This window comes from Aquarana catesbeiana, linkage group LG04 (genome assembly GCF_042186555.1).
Source record: "Aquarana catesbeiana isolate 2022-GZ linkage group LG04, ASM4218655v1, whole genome shotgun sequence".
NCBI classification, from domain to species: domain Eukaryota; kingdom Metazoa; phylum Chordata; class Amphibia; order Anura; family Ranidae; genus Aquarana; species Aquarana catesbeiana.
Window position 1 is genome coordinate 398,946,430 of NC_133327.1, and position 21,349 is coordinate 398,967,778.

A 21,349-nucleotide genomic window follows, 5' to 3' on the forward strand; every position below is an offset into this window, starting at 1 on the left:
GGAGAGCAATCAAACTTACAGCCTGTGAGATCCAGAACAGCCAAAAGCAATCTGCTCCACTAATTACAAAGAAGCCAAAAAGAACTACATGTGCCTTACGTCCTAGCAACCAAACTAGGAGGGTGAAATACTGTATATCTGCAAAATACATTTTCATTCATAATTGTATATAGATCTAATTTTGTCATGTTATAATGCTTACGAAGTAGTGAGAGATAGCAATGGGAGTATATATTAACAGTACTACTTTTTGAATTCCAGCAGAGACAACTGAGGGGAGAGAATTATACTCATAATTCGTCTAGTGTTGCTCAGCTTCTAAGTGTCAAGGACAGAGAGGAGCAGCTGAGCAAGGAGTTAAAATGGCAGGAGGCTCTTCTGTTACAAGAAAAGGAATGTCTAAAAGATCGGATGGAGCAGGTAATTATGGCAAAACGACAAGGAAGGCAGGAAAAAGTCTACCCAAAATGTATTTTTAGTTTGGAATAGTGCAGGTAAGGATTAGATAGAACCTATGGGTTAATAAACCCCTATGTGATAGCATTGGGCAGGTGACAGGTACTCTTTATGGAGACATTAGGGGTAATAGACCCCCAATGTCTCCCCTGCCCTTCACACCATCTAACCAAGCACAGATCAGCTTGGTTAGATGTGTCCCTTGGCTGTGCTGGCCAGGAAAGAGTGCATCTGAAACCGGAAGTGACATCACTTCCAGTTTCATTGTTTGCATGTGAGATCGAGGCATGGATTTGCCTCGGTGTCACTGCAATGTGTCTCCCCCAGCCGCCGGGCACCGATGAGCATGTGGGACAGCCCGGGAACCACGGGAGAAGGGGGGACCGCCGGCGGGTGGGGGGGGGGGGTGAGGCTGTGTGAAAGTGATGTGGCAGCCATGGAACTGCCACATCACTTTCACTTTGAAGCCGAGAGCCGGCTGAACAATACACTACTGCAGCCATCAGCTTGTAATAAAAGGTTCACTCTTAGGACGTAAATAGTACACCCAAAGAGCTGAATTGGATATTGTCAAAAGTATTGGGCCTTTACACGCACATGAACTTTAACCACTTCAGCCCCGGATGATTTGGCTGCTGAATGACCGGGCCATTTTTTGTGATTCGGCACTGCGTCGCTATAACCGACAATTGCATGGTCGTGCGACGCTGCATTCAAACAAAATTGACGTCCTTTTTTCCCACAAATAGAGCTTTCTTTTGGTGGTATTTGATCGCCTCTGTGGTTTTTATTTTTTGCACTATAGACAAAAAAAAGCGACAATTTTGAAAGAAACACAATATTTTGTACTTTTTGCTATAATAAATATCCCCATTTTTTTTAATAAAGGAAATTTTTTCTCAGTTTAGGCCGATATGAATTCTTCTACATATTTTTGATAAAAAAAAATTGCAATAAGTGTATATTGATTGGTTTGCGCAAAAGTTATAGCGTCTACAAAATAGGGGATAGATTTATAGCATTTTTATCATTTTTTTTTTTTTTTTTACTAGTAATGGCAGCGATCTGCAATTTTATCGGGACTGCAACATTATGGCGGACACATTGGACAATTTTGACACATTTTTGGGACCATTGGCATTTATACAGCGATCAGTGCTATAAAAATGCATTGATTACTGTAAAAAACAGTAAAAAAACACTAGGGGGCGATCAAGGGGTTAACTGTGTTCCCTCAGTGCGTTTCTAACTGTGAGGGCATAGGGCTGACTAGAGGAAATGACAGACCGTGGTTCCTAGCTATTAGGAACTAACGATCTGTCATTCCTCACAGAACAGGGATTTGTGTGCTTACACACAAATGTCCCTGTTTTGCCTCTCATGCCCGCGATCGCTCGTGGCTGGCAGTCATCGCGACCGTCGGCCACGAGCATTGGCACCCCCGCAGTGCAGCTATTCCAGGCCCGCGAGCCGACGTACAATGACGGCGATTTGCGGGATCGTGCTGTATAATGACAGCGGCTGCTCGGCAAGCGGTTAATGACATCCCAGTCTTAGGGTTCAATATTGAGTTGGCTCACCCTTTGCAGTTATAACAGCTTCAACTCTTTTGGGAAGGCTGTCCTCAAGGTTTAGGAGTGTGTCTATGGAAGTGTTTGAGCATTCTTCCATAAGCGCATTTGTGAGGTCAGGCACTGATGTTGGACGAGAAGGTCTGGCTCGCAGTCTCCGCTCTAATTCATTCCAAAGGTCTTCTATCAGGTTGGGGTTAAAAATGGCGTAGGGTCTTCCGCCAGTGCATTCCAGGCCCTTTGGATCTGGTATGGACTTTAACCACTCGAGGACCGAGCCTCTTTCTGAGATTTGTTGTTTACAAGTTAAAAACAGTTTTTTTTGCTAGAAAATTACTTAGAACCCCCAAACATTGTACATTTTTTTTCTAACACCTTAGAGAATAAAATGGGGGTCGTTGCAATACTTTCTGTCACACTGTATTAGCGCAGCGGTCTTACAAGCGCGCTTTTTTGGAAAAAATACACTTTTTTGAATTAAAAAATAAGACAACAGTAAAGGTAGCCTAATTTTTGTTTTTATATTGTGAAAGATAATGTTACGAGTAAATTGAAACCCAACATGTCACGCTTCAAAATTGCGCCCGCTCGTGGAATGGTGACAAACTTTTAGCCTTAAAAATATCCATAGGCAACGTTTTAAAAATTCTACAGGTTGCATGTTTTGAGTTACAGAGGAGGTCTAGGGCTAGAATCATTGCTCTTGCTCTACCGATCGTGGCAATACCTCACATGTGTGGTTTGAACACCATTTTCATATGTGGGCGCTACTCACATATGCGTTCGCTTATGCACACGAGCTCGTCGGGACGGGGCGCGTTTAAAAAAAAAAAAAAATGTATCTTATTTATTTTACCTTTTATTTTTTATTTTTACACTTAAAAAATGTTGTCGCTTTTATTCCTATTACAAGGAATGTAAACATCCCTTGTAATAGAAAAAAAGCATGACAGGACCTCTGAAATATGAGATCTGGGGTCAAAAAGACCTCAGATCTCATATTTACACTAAAATGCATTAAAAAAAAAAAATTGTCTTTTAAAAAAAATCATTAAAAAAAAATGGCCCTTTAAGAGCTGTGGGCGGAAGTGACGTTTTGACGTCACTTCCGCCCTGCATTATTATGGAGACGGGTGGGGACCATGTAACAGGAGACAGGATGTGAGCCGATAAAAGTGATCTCGCGGCAGACCGCCAGCTGAAGAAGAGAATACCGGGGTTATGGCAGCTAGCTGCTTCCATAACAACAATATCCTCCTTCAAACAGCCGACGTAAAACTGCGGCGGGCGGTCTGTAAGTGGTTAAGGGGAACTCCACGCCAAAATTAAAAAAAAAATTGACATGGGGTCCTTCAGGTCTGGTATGGATTTTAAGGGGAACCCTGCGCCAAAATAAAAAAAAGGTGTAGGGGTCCCCCCAAAATCCATAACAGACCCTTATCCGAGCACACAACCTGGCAGGTCAGGAAAGGGGGGGGACAAGCGAGTGCGCCCCCCTCCTGAACCATACCAGGCCACATGCCCTCAACTTGTCCCCATGCTGATGGGGACAAGGGCCTCATCACCACAACCCTTGCCCGGTGGTGCAAGGGTTGTGGGGGGTCTGCGGGCAGGGGGCTTATCGGAATCTGGAAGCCCCCTTTAACAAGGGGGCCACCACCCCACCCCTACCAGATCCCAACCATTGTACCCCTACCCATTCACCAAAAAAAGCAGTGAAATGTGACAAAAGACAATAGTCGTTTTTTGACAATTCCTTTATTAAAAATGTCTTCTTCTTTCTCCTGCTTCTTCCTTCGGTCTTCCTTCGGTTTTCTCCTTCTTCCGGCAGCTTCTTCTTTCCCGTCTCTTCCCCATCTTCCTGCGCTTCTTCCTCTGGTCTTCTCCATCTTCCTCCAGCTTCTTCTTCCCCCGCTTCGTCCTCCGGTCTTCCTCCTCCGCCGCTCCCGCTACCGACCTGCTGCACATGAAAACAACAAACCTCCTCCGACGCTGCGGCCACCCGATCTGTCCGCAGCATATCATATATAACTATGGGGCGTGGGCGCCGGATGACATCAGCGGGAGACCCCCGCCCCCTTGTGACATCACTGACCCATCATGCCCCGGGCGGTGAAGTCACAAGGGGCAGGGTCTCGGAGTGACGACATCCGCTCCATCGCAGCATCAGAGGAGGTTCATTTTTTGAATGTTCAGCAGGAGCGTCGGCGGAGAAAGACCAGAGAACGAAGCGGGGGAAGAAGAAGCAGGAGGAAGATTGAGAAGACCGGAGGAAGAAGCAGGGGAAGAAGAAGCTGGAAGAAGAAGGAGAAAACCGAAGGAAGACCAGAGGAAGTTGGAGGAAGAAGCTGGGGAAATAATAAGACATTTTTAATAAAGGAATTGTCAAAAAACAGCTGTTGTCTTTTGTCACATTTCACTGCCTTTTTTGGTGAATGGGTAGGGGTACAAAGTACCCGCTACCCATTCTCATGGGGGGGCAGGATCTGGGGGACCCCAAAGCACCCTCCCCATGTTAAGGGCACGTGGCCTGGTATGGTTCGGGGGGGGGGGCGCGTGCCTGGATAAGGGTCTGGTATGGATTTTGGGGGGGACCCCCACACCATTTATTTTTTAATTTTGGTGTGGAGTTCCCCTTAATATCCATACCAGACTCAAAGGACCTAGTATGGACTGGTGGGGGGAACCCATGCCGGGTTTTTTCTTTGATTTTTACTTTATATTGCTAGGAACTGGCAATTCATTACAGCCGCTAGCAATTTTAAATTACATTTTTTCTTTTAGAAATGTAATTTTGCTGCGGTACAGTAAAAACACTGGAAAGATGCACTACTTTACAGGCATACTATAGACACCCCCAGGCATGATATTTAAAGGAAGTTTTAATTTTTATTGTTTCACTTCACTTAATATATTATTAAAATCACTGCTCCTGAAAAAACGTCAGTTTTTAATACATTTTTTCCATTTGATACATGTCCCCTGGGGCAGAACCCAGGTCCCCATACACTTTTTATGGCAAAGAACCTGCATATAAGCCTTCAGTGAGAAGGTCCCATTGACTTACACTATTCCCGCATGTGAGATCTGACAGGCATGTTCGCCGCCAATAGCGCTGCTTTCCATTTGTATTAGCGCCCAGTTTCTGAAAGTTGAAGTCTTAATTGGCCTTAATTGGGCACTATTTTCCAGGACTGCAGGATCATTTATCGGCGCTATAATAAATGACCCCCTATGTGTCATATTTATAAAAAGAAACATAATACATTATATGTCCTTGGTGTTCAGGCTAATAAACAGTTGCTGTTTCAGTTTAATTTTCCATGTTACAGATGAACTTGCTGCTGAGTGGCAATACACTTCAAGATTTAAATACAAATACTATAAGTAGTCAGATTGCTGAGCTGCAAGCTATTTTGGCCAAAGAAGAGCAAATCAACACAGAATTACGGAGAGACAAGACCTTGCTGGTTGACCATATTAGTCAGCTACAAAGTCAGGTAACAACCAATGACAATATAATTAATAATTATAACAATATTTTAATATTTTAAGAAATGTATTTCATGTTCATACTGTAATTGTTTGCCTTATCGTTACCTTCCAAAAACAGAGCCCAGACATCAGACTGAAAATAAATTAATAAAAATGTTGTCATGATAAATTGTATGATTGTTATTTTAATTTTAAGCATAACCGTGTTAAGCTAAATTAATTACTTTAACCACTTCAGCCCCGGAAGGATTTACCCCCTTCCTGACCAGAGCACTTTTTACAGTTTGGCACTGCGTCGCTTTAACTGCTAATTGCGCGGTCATGCAATGCTGTACCCAAACAAAATTTGCGTCCTTTTGTTCCCACAAAAAGAGCTTTCTTTTGAAGGTATTTGATCACCTCTGCAGTTTTTATTTTTTGCGCTATAAACAGAAAAAGACCGAAAATTTTGAAAAAAAATGATATTTTCTACTTTTTCTTATAAAAAAAAATCCAATAAACTCAATTTTAGTCATACATTTAGGCCAAAATGTATTCGGCCACATGTCTTTGGTAAAAAAATGTCAATAAGTGTATATTTATTGGTTTGCGCAAAAGTTATAGTGTCTACAAACTAGGGTACATTTTCTGGAATTTACACAGCTTTTAGTTTATGACTGCCTATGTCATTTCTTGAGGTCCATAGTAAAAAATAAAACATTTAAACGCAACCTGTGCCTAAAATATATATATGCCGAAGCATGGGGGCATCCTCCCACAAAAGGCAGGAGCAAATTGCTCCTCCACCCACTGCTGCCCCCACGCTTCGGCATATATGCTGAAGTATGTAACTGTGGTGGTGAAATCACCACCGACAGCGCTGGAGTCACTGCTTTATGTATCGTGGGAGCAAACGCTGTTGCTGTCAAGATAAATAAATCAGCTCTGCAGCTGAATGGCGTACCTGCTAAGCAAATGATGGTTAACAATAAAACAAAGTAACATTACAGTATAACAGTAAGCCTTACCATACCTGCAAAGCAAATACAAAAAAAACATAGTTTTTTTTTTTTTTTTTTTTTACACTTTTTTTTGTAACTTTAACTTTTGTAACTGGTACCAGGTTTGGGTCTCTCAACATGCGATGGCATCTTGGGAGACCCTGTGAAAGTGTGTCCTAGTCTGTGTAGTGCTGTACCCTACGCTAATACTAAACTAGTGTATGGTAGCGTTCAAAACATTCACCAATGCAAAGACCAGGATTGTCAGGACAGGAGGGACAATAATACTGGGTGTCACGCCTAAATCTGCGCTTGCTGCAGACACAACATCTTTTTTGGGGGGCTCGTTGGGTAGGGGTACTCGGGAAGACATAAAGAAAATGCCTCTCATGCAGCCGGCTTACTGCATTTGATTGGGAAAGGTGAGGGGGAGCACCGTCTGGAAACAGAAGGGCACTGACGATCTCTTCCTGGAATTTAAGGGATCCAGTCTGTCCTGAAGCTCTGTATAGCACATAAGCGTTCAGCAAAGCCAATTGAAATAAATAAACAGACACTTTTTTTTACCAGCGTCTGGCCTTACGGGCAACTAGGTATGGCGCCAACAACTGGTCGTTGAGGTCCACCCCTCCCATATTTTGGTTATATTCGTGGACACAGAGGGGTTTCTCCACAACACCAGTCACCAGAGTAATTTGGACCGTCGTGTCTGCATGAAGGGAGGTAGGAACGAAAACATTCTTATTATCCCTCCACTTCATAGCGAGCAAATTATTACACTGCAAGCAGGCTCTCTCCTCAAGCCTAAGACGGGAATCTACAAGCCGCTGGGGAAAGCCCCGGCGATTAGGTCGCACGGTGCCACATGCTCCAATCTGATGATCAAAAAGGTGACTAAAAAGTGGCACGCTCGTGTAATAATTGTCCACGTACAAGTGGTACCCCTTTCCAAATAAGGGTGACACCAAGTCCCACACAATCTTGCCCGCGCTTCCTATGTAGTTAGGGCAGTTTGTCGGCTCTACGTGACTATCTTTGCCCTCGTAAACCATAAAACTACATGTATAGCCTGTGGCAGAGCTTATACATCTTGAACCCCCGTATCTGGCACGCTTGCTGGGAAGGTACTGTTTGAATGACAAGTGGCCAGATAACTTAATCAGGGACTCATCAACGCAGACAACTTGATGGGGAGTAAACAAGTCTGCAAAACGTTGGTTGAAGTGGTTTACGAGGGGCCGAATTTTGTAGAGCCGATCGTATTCAGGGTCTCCACGAGGACGACAGAGTTCATTGTTGTTGAAGTGCATGATCTGCTCGTATCGTGCCCTGGCCATGGAGGCAGAGAACACGGGCATATGGTAAATTGGGTCAGTGGACCAATATGACCGCAACTTACTCTTTTTATTTATGCCCATGTTGAGGGAAAAGCCCAGAAAGAGCTTAAATTCGGAAACCGTAATTGGTTTCCAATCTCTGGCAAGGGAGGAGTGGGGAATAGTGGCAATGTGTTGACCAGCGTACAAATTGCTTTGGTCCACAATATATCTATAGAGATCTTCGGTGAAAAACAGTGAATAAAAATCTAGTGACGTAAAATCAACTGTTTCCACCTGAATGCCGGTGTCTTGCCGAGAAAGTTCCCTCGGCGGATAAGGACCCCCCCTGTACTGCGCAGGCGCAGCGCTTGCGCAGTATGAACTACTAGGAGCCGCCGAAGATAGCCGAAGCTGAAAATCTTCAATCAGCTGTACGCGGCGCCTGCGCCCTAGGTCCAGGTTCAAGCCCCACCATCCAAGTGGACCTAGAGGGAGAATATAAAAGTGCCGAGCGCAGTGAGGCCGTGCCCGAAGCGTGGCGAGCGAAGCGAGCCCGCGAGGGGCCCTCTTGCAGGCGCCATGTACAGCTGATTTCCAACTATTCGGCTTCGGCTATTTCCGCCGGCTCCTACTGCGCAGGCGCAGTGCCTGCGCAGTAGAGAGGGGTCCTTATCCGCCGAGGGGAACTTTCTCGACAGAACACCGGGTTGGCTAGTGAATGGGGGAAGTACGGGTGCTGCAGAAGTGGTGGGTTCCCAATTCGGATGGGCGAATGCAGCAGGAAGGGCACTATGGGCACGACGGGCCTGTGTTTGTCTTCTTGGTGGCAGCGGGACACTACTTGCGCTTGCCACCTCACCAGCTTGAACTGCACTTATGGGGCTTGCCACGTCACCAAGTGTTACTGCAGTGCTGGATATACGACCAGAGTGTACTAGGCCGCTGGTGCTTGCCAGTTCACCAGAAGGAATAGCGGTGCTAGTACTGCCCTGCTCCATACGAGGGACCTGCGGTTCTTGCACATCAAGGACAGAAGAAGAAGTTCGGGGTCTGGTACGCCTGACCTTGGCAGGGACCACAACTCCGTCGTCAGAGCTATCTGTCATGGAGCCGCTGTCATCTACAGGATCGTATTCTGAGCCTGAATCTGACAGATGAGTGACTTCCTCTTCACTATCTGTCATGCTCAGAAACGTGTAGGCACCTTCACTAGCATACCTTCGATTTGCCATTTTGGGCTCTAAATTTAGTGGTACACTAGTGAGACTCACAGGCAAAAAAACTCCTGACTGTTAGCGACTGTATCAAAACGCTACCAACAAAAACTGTTAGCGATCGCAGGGATCAGGCCTGACTCTCCGAATGCTGCAGTTATGTGTGTTTAGTGTTTTGTAAGTGACAGTGATCGATCGATACTGCACTTGGGTGGGCTGGGCTGGGCCGAGGGGCAGATCCCGCTAACACTGCGTTTTTGGGAACCCTAAACTGCTGGGGACGCTAGTATAGATCTGATCGGATCAGATATCGATCCGTTCAGATACTATACCACTAAGGGAGGTGTATGCTGCGTGCGTGGGTGTTAGTGGTACTGGCACTAACCTAACGCTGCCTGGGGCAACGCAGACCTTATCTGACCCTAAAAACTTAACTTATATCACCGCCGGGTGATTAGGGGGTTAAACCTTTATAAGATAATAAACGGCGGGTGCCCTGACACTATAATAAACTATAAAAAACAAACTAACCAGCGTCACCCATAACAGTTATACAGTGATCACTGGTGAAAGGGTTAACTAGGGGGCAATCAGGGGGTTAAAACCTTTATTAGGTAGTATATGGGGGTCGCTGTCAATATAAAACGCTGACGGCGAACATATATACTTACCTCCCTAACTAGCGTCACCTGTGTCACTAATACAGCGATCAGAAAAGCGATCGCTTAGTGACACTGGCGACGGGGGGGGTGATCAAGGAGTTAAAACTTTATTAGGGGGGTTAGGGGGGTACCCTAGACCTAAAGGGGGGTACCCTAGATCTAAAGGGGGCTAACCCTAACTGCCTTAACACTTATAACTGTCACAAACTGACACCAATGCAAAAAAAAAAACTGCTATTGGTGTCACTGTGACAGGGGGTACAGGGGTGGTGATCGGGGGGTGAAAAGTGTGCCTAGTGTGTTCTACTGAAAGTGTAGTGTTGGTGCAACTCACATTGTTGTCTTCTCTCCTCGTCGCCGGAACGAAAAGACCGGCTCGAGGAGAGATGACATCACTTCCTCTGCCGCTGTTTAAATTACAGCAGCAGAGGGCATCGGGGGGGGCGCGATGCGCCCCCAGCCCGCGGGAGGCAGATCACGTACCAGGTACGTGATTTTGCCTGCCCGTGCCATTCTGCCGCAGTATATCTGCGTTAGGCGGTCGGCAACTGGTTAACCTTTTCACTGCCCCTGACGTATGTCATACTTCAGCAAAGAGAGGATCTACAAACAAGCAGCCTGTAGGATTTTACATGCGATTGTTGCTAGCAGCTGTGATTGCTGCTAGCAATAATCACTGCGTTCTCCTGGCGGGGACAGCTTCCCCCACTGGGAGAACACAATGACTTTACGGGAGGGTGTCATGGAACCCCCTCGCACTCCGCTTGAGTGCTTCCGTCAGTATACAGCCTCCTCCAGTCTGAACATCAAAGATCAGATATTATAGCCGCCTGTTTTTTTTTTTTTTTTTTTTTACACTCTATCGAAAAGCCAGTGGCGTGCAAAACACACCTCAAAAACTTCCACCCGGTGCCAAAAAAAAGTGCCCACACATAAAGAGTGAAACACAAAAACGTGCAACGGGTGTACAGAGTCCTCCACTAGGGAAGGACCTTACCCTGATCCCCCGGGGCGTTAGGCTCCAGACAGGGACTGAGGTACTCAGACAAAGGGTCCATCTGGCCGAAACCAGGCGGACCCCCACAACTGGAAGGTCTGCCGAAGCAGACCGACCCAAGTACAGTGGGGCTCCCCCGAAGGGAGACCCCTCAAAGGAGAGAGTGAACCAAGCCAAAAGGCCTATGTCCACCCCCTCCCAAGACTTTCAGAGTAGACCCGAGGACCCACACCCTACTCGCCACACAGTGACAAAACGTGTATACAAAGACAACCAAAAAAAGACAAAAAGGTGACAAACAGGGGTAAAAGAAAGAGTGGGGAAGATAGTGAGATGGGAGAGTGAAAGTGGCCATTGTGCTATACAATGGCCGGCCCTCCGGCCAGGCATAAAAATTTCCCCTGGTCCTGGCCAAAAGGCCCGGCCCAAGAGGCAGGTGTGAAAAACGTGTGTTGTGGTGAAAGTGACCATGGTGCCATAAAATCAAGTGCTTTCACACCGTGACCATACGGCACCCCTGAACTGCCACTTCAGGGGCACATTCACCACTGGCTTTTCGAAAAAGCCCTGACTCTCCAGCCAAGACCACAGCAGACCCCACCACAGACAGGAAGGATATGGAGATCAGGAAGCCGGAAAGAGCCCTTTACCATCAGGCTCTGCCGTCGCTCCCATCACTCCTCCTAATTACATTCGGGAAGTACTTGCCACTCCCTCCCCCCCTTGCAAGGCAGGAGTAAGCATTCTCTCCCAAATAACTGTCTGGAGCTAGATCCGCCCCAATCCAGGCCAGAAGGCCAGGGTCCCGACCCTCTGGTTCAGACCCCGTGGTTCTCCATCCCCATCAGAAGGCTTCCCTTTCGGCTACAAACCGCTCCAGGTCACCTTCACTCCAGCAGGTTTTGCATAGCAACCGCAATCCCATCTGTATTTCGCCATAGATCAGGGACGGAAGCAAGCGCCACCTCCTGGAAACTGATAAGAACAGATACTACACTTGATCCTTGCCAAAAGGTCGAGAAGCAATTAGCAATAATCACGCCTCAGTTGAACCTCATTGGCTATGATACTATAGCCGCCTGTACAACACTAGCTGACACTAGCTTGTAGGAACATGGAATGTTTTATTGGACAAGGATACAGGCTTTTTATACACTTGCAAAGTATGTCAGTCCCCCACATACACAATAACCCAAATATTTACCCAAAACATCACACAATGGGTCAGATAACGAGGTAGGGCTGACTCATGGCTACTCCCCCCTTCTCTAGCAACTACTAGCTGACAATGATATAATTAACATGTTAATTAATGCCCAGCCAGGGCCAAATGTTATGATTATTCAGACATTCCTGCTTCAGGTGAGACTTGCTGTCACCAAACTCCCAAAACCAATACACAATGTTACAAGTATAAACACATCCCCCAAGAGTAGCATAGCAGAGACAATAGGTGTAACATTTGACCATGGAATACACATCTAAGCAATACTTTGATTAATCAGGACTTGCAGACGGCATGGCAATGGTCTACAACAGTCTGTGAGGCAAAGCTTATACAATGTCCCATCTGAAGTAATCCAAACCGCATTCTCAATGTCCATTAGTAGCTGTCCATCATTTTCTCGGTCACCCTGTGCCCCTAATAGACACAGGGTTACTTATACATAAGAGGGGCCTGGGGAGCTGAAACAAGGGTTTCCCAACCTCTCCAAGGGATTCTGGGTTCCACGAGCCCCCCCGCCCAAAGCGACTCCCGTTACAGAGAGATTCCCCCATCAACACTGACTGTGGTAATAGTGGATAGTGGGGTAATGGGGGAATCAAGCAATATTCTTTCCTGCAACCCGTGGTGGCAGGAAAGAAAATCTCTCTATGGCTGGCCTTAGTCTGGTAAAGGGAGTTGGAATATATCGTCAGGATCAACTTAGAAAAAAAGACTACTGTGTTAATGCTAGTCTTTGCTCCATCTATGGCCAGCCTTACATCCCATTACTATCACAAAGACATAGATTTATCCCTAAAAAATAATGGACAGAGCCAGTGCAAATCATTCTTGAATGCTGCAAGAGCCAAATGCGCACCCAGAAATACTAGTTTATAGCATATACACAGCCTAAAATATAAAACCAAGCCTCTAACTTGCACACAGTTGTGTCTAGCCTGTTAGTTTCCATCAGTGCAAGATTACAGAGCTACAAAGTACAGAGCTAACTTTTCTGACCCTTTTAGCAACCAGCCTGGTAATACTGTAATGTTATGCAATAAAGCCTGTGGCCACCAGATGGCACAATGTACCCAAATCCCATCTAAGTCATGTACATGCTGCATTACTTCTAAAGTATACCGGGAAACAATTTGTGCCATGTAAAAATTATTACTTATCACTGTATAAAGATGAAATCCCTAATCATTTTAGTGTACTTCACTATTCATTCATTGTATTTGTATGTACACTTACATAGGCAGGGGTAAGGATCTCTACAAGTCAGTGGGGCTTGTGGCACACAGTGAATGATTAGACAAAAAGGAGACCCCCTAAGATATGGGACTTTAAAAAGTGACTGTAAACATGTCAGTATAAAAAATATACATCTTTATTGAATATTAACAACAACAATGACAAAGAATAAAAATAGGGTCACGTCAATGTAGAGTCTATAAATGACGAGATGACGAGATGTTTATAGATTCTAGAGTGCTCTCTGACCGAGCGGTATTGTCTGGGATCCTCGCTGGTGTTACCAGGGAGTGGGGTCTTGAAGAAATCTTCTTCCTAACAGTCTAGCTGTGCAGCTATCTTTTCCTATGGTCATGTGAAATATCAAGGTGGCTTTCTGTGATATATATGACTCTATATGCTTGAATAAAAAACCCCTGAAGAAGGGCATTCAGCCAGAAATGTTGGGTCAAGTAAAGAGTTGTTCCACATGTATCTACATCTACCTATTATCTATGGATTTGTACATTGACATGACCCTATTTTTATTCCTTGTCATTGTTGTTAATATTCAATAAAGATGTATATTTTTTATACTCACATGTTTACAGTCACTTTTTAAAGTCCCCTATCTTAGGGGTCTCCTTTTTGTCTATAAACCAGGGATGTGGTGACTGTTAAACTGTACTTTTCTCTGAATGAGGGATTTTTCCTCACAGTGAATGATTGGCATGGTGCCCATTTATAATGGGCCACTGGCCAGAATAAATCTTTACTGCAAGCAGTGCCATGAGCATTCAATAGGCTGCTGTACCGTGTGCTGTAGTTTCTTTTTCAGGCTTAGAAAAAACTGAATAGGTCATGAATAGGTCCAAAAGGTAAGCTTAATAACAGTGATTTTAATTTTAAAACAAGGCAGGCCAAGTTGGACATATTTCAGGTAAAAATTGATATATTCTGTTACAACAAGACATTGTAAACTTTTAAATGTGACAGATGGAGGTAGAAGGCATTGGATGTAGATTGATCAGTATAGGCTATGTACTGTACTAAAGCAGCAAAGAACAGTGTTTTTTTTTGTTATTTTAAGCGGTTTGTTAGCTCCAGAGAAGTGGCTTTATCTAGCCTGAGATCATTCTCTGGCAGAGAGGTGAAAGCATATTCTCTGTATCCTTCTCCCACTAATTAGAAGTGTAGTTCCGCAACAGCTGGAGGGCCGTAGTTTGGACACCCCTGAATTAGACTGTAACATTGTAACTTTGTAGCAAGTCACAAGGTGGGAGGCACCAGCATTCACTTGACTGTGTAATCTCTGGGCCAGTATCTCAGCAAGTAAATACCGACTATGGACGATGCCTGAACAAAGCTGGCTCCACCATTATGGAGAGAAAAGCAGAGAAATCTCCCAGTGAAAAAAATTGACTCGATGCTAGGTTCTCTCTAAGGATAATTTTGCATTGCTGTGTTGTTTTAATACATTTTTTTTGCAAGCATTTTAACATGCATTTTCAGTATGCTGGAGAAGGTTACATCCAGTGTTAATTTAGTCGACTAAAACCAACTAAAACATTTTAGACGACTAACTTAATACCATTTTAGTCGACTAAAATACGACTAAAACAACTGAGATGACTGAAATACGACTAAAACTAAATGGCATTTTTGTCAAAAGACTAAAACTAAAATGCTATTTTAGTCAAAAGACTAAGAATAAAACTAAATTGAAATTTGGCGTCAAAATTAACACTGGTCTGTAGTGCATGTTCATACCTCAATACCATAAATAATAACATATTCGATTTTTCACTCCAGCAGTATATAATGAGTTTGGAAATTGTAGAGAAATGCTTAAATAATGAATTACAATTTAACTACACCCATTGGATTTTAGATGACTAAAATGAGTTTTACTTGACTAAAATCATTTTAGTCGGCTAAAATGACTTTAGTCGACTAAAATGTAGGGCATTTTAGTCGACTAAAATGTCCTGGAGATTTAGTTGAATAAATATGACTAAAACTAAAACACTTGCAAAAGACTAAAATGGGACTAAAACTAAAATGCCTTTTTTTAGTCCTAAGACTAATGCCCTGTACACACGGTCAGGCTTTCCGACGGAATATGTGTGATCGGAGCTTGTTGTCGGAAATTCCAACCGTGTGTGGGCTCCATCGGACTTTTTCCATCGGAATTTCCGACACACAAAGTTTGAAAGCTGGCTATAAAATTTTCCGACAACAAAATCCGTTTGTGTAATTTCCAACCGTGTGTGCAGAATTCCGACGCACAAAGTGCCATGCGTGCTCAGAATAAATTAAGAGACAAAAGCTAATGGCTATTGCCCCGTTTATGGTCCCGACGTACGTGTTTTATGTCACCACGTTTGAAATGATTGGATTTTTCGACAACTTTGTGCGACCGTGTGTATGCAAGACAAGTTTCAGCCAACATCCGTCGGAAAAAATCCAATGGATTTTGTTGTCAGAATGTACGATCAATGTCCAATCGTGTGTACAGGGCATAAGACTAAAACTAAATGGAAATTTGCTGCCAAAATTAACACTGGTTACATCTTACATTTTATGTCCAGCAGCATGCATCATGTATAGTGTGTAGTGTGTTTTGCTGTTCATTTCTTTGGTTTGGCTAAAACCCACAGGCAAACTGCAAGATTTCTTTTCAAATTTCTTGCATAAATCTGCAGTGGAAAAAAAATGTTCTCCTTTTTTTCATTCCCTTTAACCACCTCAATACAGGGCACGTACACCCCCTTCCTGCCCAAGCCATTTTTCAGTTTTCAGCGCTGTCGCACTTTGAATGACAATTGCGCGGTCGTGTTACACTGCACCTTAATTAAATTTTTATCATTTTTTCCCCACAAATAGAGCTTTCTTTTGGTGGTATTTGATCACCTCTGCGGTTTTTATTTCTTGCGCTATAAACAAAAGAAGAGGGACAATTTTGAAAAAACACAATATTTTTTACTTTTTGCTATAATAAATATCCAATTTTTTTTTTTTTTTTAACAAATTTTTTCCTCAGTTTAGGCCGATACGTATTCTTCTACATATTTTTGGTAAAAAAAAATTGCGATAAGCGTATATTGATTGGTTTGCGCAAAAGTTATAGCGTCTACAAAATACGGGATAGATTTATAGCATTTTTATTATTTATTTATTTTTTACTAGTAATGGCGGCGATCTGCAATTTTTATTGTGACTACGATATTGCGGCGGACACATCGGACACTTTTGACACATTTTTGGGACCATTCACATTTATACAGCGATCAATGCTATAAAATTGCATTGATTACTGTGTAAATGTGACTGGCAGGGAAGGGGTTAACACTAGGGGGCGCTCGAGGGGTTAATGTATTACCTAAGGAGGTGATTCTAACTGTGGGGGGAGGGGACTGACTGGGGGAGGTGACCGATCGCTGTCCCTATGTACAAGGGACACGCCATCGGTCTCCTCTCCTCTCTGACAGGACGTGGATCTGTGTTTACATGCACAGATCCACGCTCCTGCTGTGTTACCCGGCAATCGCGGGTGCCCGGTGGACATCGCGGCCGCCGGGCACGCGCACCGGGTCCCGAGTGACACGGCGGGCGCGCGCGCGCGCCGCCGGCGGCACGCACGCGCCCCCTAGTGGCTCGGGAAGGCGAGGACGTCATATGACGTCCTCCCAGAATAACAGAAGCCTCGTCCAGCCGTCATATGACGGTGGGCGGTGGCTTAGTGGTTAAATTAAGTTTGGACACATAGTAAACAAACCAGAAAATTACATTATGGATAGGCAGGGCCTCCATCAGGGGGGTACAGCCGATAAGAGGCTCTGGGGCCCGAGGGGCCTGCACGGGCCAGAAGAAGGCAGGTTGGGTGAAGGGGAGCCGTGTTGTGCACTATAGAAACGATCTCGCAGCTTCTGTTGCTCCCTGTGTCATTGAGCTCAGACATTGAGCTCTTTTCTGCCATCTCTGGCTACTATGTGCATGTGCACCCCTCGTGGGAGCTGCCTGTACTGTGCTCCTCTGTGTCAGCAATTTGTCAGCTTTGTGAAAACGAGCTGGGACTAGGTAGGAAGATTTCCTTTACAAGTAGGGGCTGTGAAGGAAAGTGAGGGGGGCTGTTTGTGTACAGGGAGGGGCCAGAGGCTTGTTTGCTTAGAGATTTGTGTATATGTGGGGCTGACATATATACAGGTGTGAGGGGGCTGGCATATATACAGGAGTTGGGGAGGGGGGTTGTCACGAGGGCCACGTACAGTGGGGCAAAAAAGTATTAAGTCAGCCACCAATTGTGCAAGTTCTCCCACTTAAAAAGATGAGAAAGGCCTGTAATTGTCATCATCGGTATACCTCAACCATAAGAGACAACATGTGAAAACAACGCTGAAGTACCGGAATTATTCCCTGCTGTATGCGGTGCATGCCGGCTGATCCGTCATCCATCTGTCCCTGCAGAGGGCCATATCTGCATGCCCATATGACCTTGCTATATAGGAGGTCCAACTTGTCCGGTAAGGGTACATCTTTATTACCCCTTGGATCCACTGGTGGCTGGAAGTCTCTTCACCTCCTTCTATTTCTCCCCCCACTCACATGGGATGCACTTAATGAACTGTGGATATGTGTTTTTTTTCCTGTGCGATATTGATTTTCTTCATGCAATTTCAAATCTTCAATTTTTCACCTTGAGTTGAACCTGAACACTACTCTTTGTACTTTTCTTCATGCTTATTGCTATGAATTGAATGTTTTTTATTCTTTGTACTTTTTATTGCATTTAACTTATTTTATATTAATTTTTTAGCACAGATTTTTCACATTGTCCATATCGTGTGGTATAGCGATATTTTTCACTTGGAGTCATTTTCCTTTATGATCCTATATATATGAATACTGATATAACGATATATATCATTTAATGCAAGCGCCCATTTTTTATATATAATTTGTTACCACAAATATCAGTGAGGTGTAATTTGTTGCAGCTGCAGTTATTTTTTCCTTGCTTTGTAGCGCAGGTTTTCCCCTCTCTCTTTTAAGCCAGTATATGTCCGGGCCAGTCTGAGGTTTGCTAGAGAGCATTTGGTTGATCCAGAAGAGGGTTGGGAGAATGTCATATGGTCAGATGAAACCAAAGTAGAACTGTTTGGTAGAAACACAACTCGTCATGTTTGGAGGAGAGAGAATGCTGAGTTGCAACCAAAGAACACCATACCTACTGTGAAGCATGGGGGTGGCAACATCATGCTTTGGGGCTGTTTCTCTGCAAAGGGAACAGGGCGACTGATCCGTGTACATGAAAGAATGAATGGGGCCATGTATCGTGAGATTTTGAGTGCAAACCTCCTCCTATCAGCAAGGGCATTGAAGATGAAACGTGGCTGGGTCTTTCAGCATGACAATGATCCCAAACACACCACGCGGGCAACAAAGGAGTGGCTTCGTAAAGAAGCATTTCAAGGTCCTGGAATGACCTAGCCAGTCTCCAGATCTCAACCCCATAGAAAACCGTTGGAGGGAGTTGAAAGTCCGTGTTGCCCAGCGACAGCCCCAAAACATCACTGCTCTAGAGGAGATCTGCATGGAGGAATGGGCCAAGATAGCAGCAACAGTGTGTGACAACCTTGTGAAGACTTACAGAAAACGTTTGACCTCTGTCATTGCCAACAAAGGATATATAACAAAGTATTGAGATGAACTTTTGATATTGACAAAATACTTATTTTCCACTATAACTTGCAAATAAATTCTTTCCAAATCAGACAATGTGATTGTCTGGATTTGTTTCCACATTTTGTCTCTCATAGTTGAGGTATACCTATGATGACAATTACAGGCCCCTCTCATCTTTTTAAGTGGGAGGACTTGCACAATTGGTGGCTGACTAAATACTTTTTTGCCCCACTGTACCTGAGGTGAGACCGAAGTAGTGGGGAGGCCTCCCTTAGTCCGAGATCTGACCTGAGGTCAAGTCCAGTTTGACAACAAAGTATAAAAGGGTTAATCAGTAGGAGATCCAAGCCAGGGTTGGTTCCAATCTGGCAGCTAAGTACAAAAAGGGGCAAAGAAGTAGAATGGTCAAGGTACAAATCTGAGGTCAATGGCAAGCAGAAATCAAGAGTAGTCAAATAGGTTTCCAGGTCACAACAAGTTCAGACAGATCACACACTAGCACAGGAACAAGGGGGGAAGAAGATAATCCAGCAATTTGGCAGTAGTTTGAGGTCACTTCTTGTGCACCTCCTGGGCATTTTCCCACCTTTTTCCATTAGGTTGAGGTCACTTCCTGTGCGCCTCCTGGGCATTTTCCTGCCTTTTTTCATCAGGCTGAGGTCACTTTCTGTGCGCCTCCTGTGCATTTTCCTGCCTTTTCCCATCAGGTCTTCTGCGCAGGTGCTGGTTGGCGCACTGAGGCGTCTTTGACGCATGCTCAGTTGGCACGGATTTCCTCTTGCGGCAACGCGCCATTGGTGCATGTGTAGTAAGCCCTGGACTCTTACAGGGGCTGACATATATATAGGTGTGAGGGGGGTGGCATATATACAGGCGTGGGGGGGCTGACATATATACAGGTGTGAGGGGGGCTGGCATATATACAGGTGTGAGGGGGGCTGGCATATATATACAGGTGTGGGGGGGGCTGACATATATACAGGTACAAGGGGGCTGGCATATATACAGGGCAGTTGGTCTAGAGAGGAGGCCAGTTTAATCCTGGACAAGAGGTCATCCGTAAGTAGGAAGAAATTATAGGCAGGGAGTATCATGTCCGTCGTTGGCGAGTTATCTGATGTGGGATACATGCGGGATAGAGCATCAGGTTTACAATTCTTGGATCCCGGACGGTACGTGATATGCATTTGAAATCGGGTGAAGAAGAGAGCCCATCTGGCTTGTTTAGGTCTGAGACGTTAAGCTGTACAGAGGTATTCCAAATTCCTATGATAAGTATAGGGTGCGAGGCTCCTTTCAATAGATATCGCCATTCTTCCAGGGCCAGTTTAATAGCAAGGAGTTCCCGGTCCCCAACATCATAGTTCCTTTCGGCTGGGGACAACCTCCTGGAAAAGAAGGCAACAGGATGCAACATGGCTGTGGCACTGAGAAAGGACTGCCCCAGCCGCAGTCTATGAAGCATCAACCTTCAACCCTTAAAGCAGGGCTGGGTCGTGATGATGAAGGACCAGGGCAGAGGTGAATTTCTTCTTGAATTTGTCGAAAGCCATTTGTGCTGAGGGGGACCACAGAAAATGGCTGTTTTGCTTGGTGTGTTGTGTGATAGGTAAAATTATTGACGAGAAACCTTTAATGAATCTTCTATAAAAATTGGCGAATCGCACGAACCTCTGGACGCTCTTACGGTCTGAAGGTACTGGCCATTCAAGAACTGCAGTTACCTTCTGGGGGTCCATGGATATACCAGAAGTCGAAATAATGAGGCCAAGGAATTGTTTTCAATCTCTCTTTATTAAGCTTTTCTTTAAAAACAGTTATACAAATACATATAAACATCCTTCATCCTCAACCTATACATCCTATTATTGCATAACACCCTCTTCTTAAAACATCTTAATTACTAATATCCTATTCTATACTTAACCAACTAACATATTTTCTCTACAACATCCGTTCGACACTCACCCACACCTATTCATCCACTCCTACTTTTCCATCCCTACACTCTCTTTAGTTCCTCTTTATTATTCTTCTCTATTTCACAAACAACAACAAAATAAGAAGAAGAAAGAAATTTTTCTCTCCAATCTCTACAAGGTATTCCACTGCCATCTACAAATGTTTCATTATCGACATCTGAAACTTCTCCCATTGCTGCCACATTATAGGCTTTTGCTCCTTTTCTTTCCCCTCTCTCATTATCTGTTCTTCCATATGTTGTATTTCATTAATTGCACATATCCATTCCATTATTTCTAGGACCGATTTGTTTTTCTCCATTTTCGAGCTATTATCGTCCTAGCTGCATTTGTCATATGGTGAAGAATATCTGTCTTTATGGATTTCATTGATCCAGGTATTATTGACAGTATCGAAACCTTGGTTGCATCTCGTTTCCGGATACCACTTTATATATTTCAAATATTTTATACCAGAATTCCTTCACCACATGACATTTATACCAAATATGTATCATTGTTTTATCCCATAGACATCTCCAACACTTCTCTGTATTATCTTTATTTAT

At 44.3% G+C, this 21,349-nt stretch overlaps 1 protein-coding gene and 1 pseudogene across 1 annotated transcript in view; one reads left to right on the forward strand and one right to left on the reverse strand.

Moving 5' to 3' along the window:
- Positions 1–21,349, forward strand: part of LOC141141527 (uncharacterized) — a 97,096-nt gene that overhangs the window by 60,315 nt on the left and 15,432 nt on the right. The window contains exons 8-9 of the mRNA XM_073629130.1: positions 262–420; positions 5,360–5,527. Of these exons, the coding sequence (XP_073485231.1) occupies positions 262–420; positions 5,360–5,527 (327 nt within the window). The remainder of the gene's footprint in view (positions 1–261; positions 421–5,359; positions 5,528–21,349) is intronic.
- Positions 11,589–11,721, reverse strand: LOC141142006 (U2 spliceosomal RNA; annotated as a pseudogene).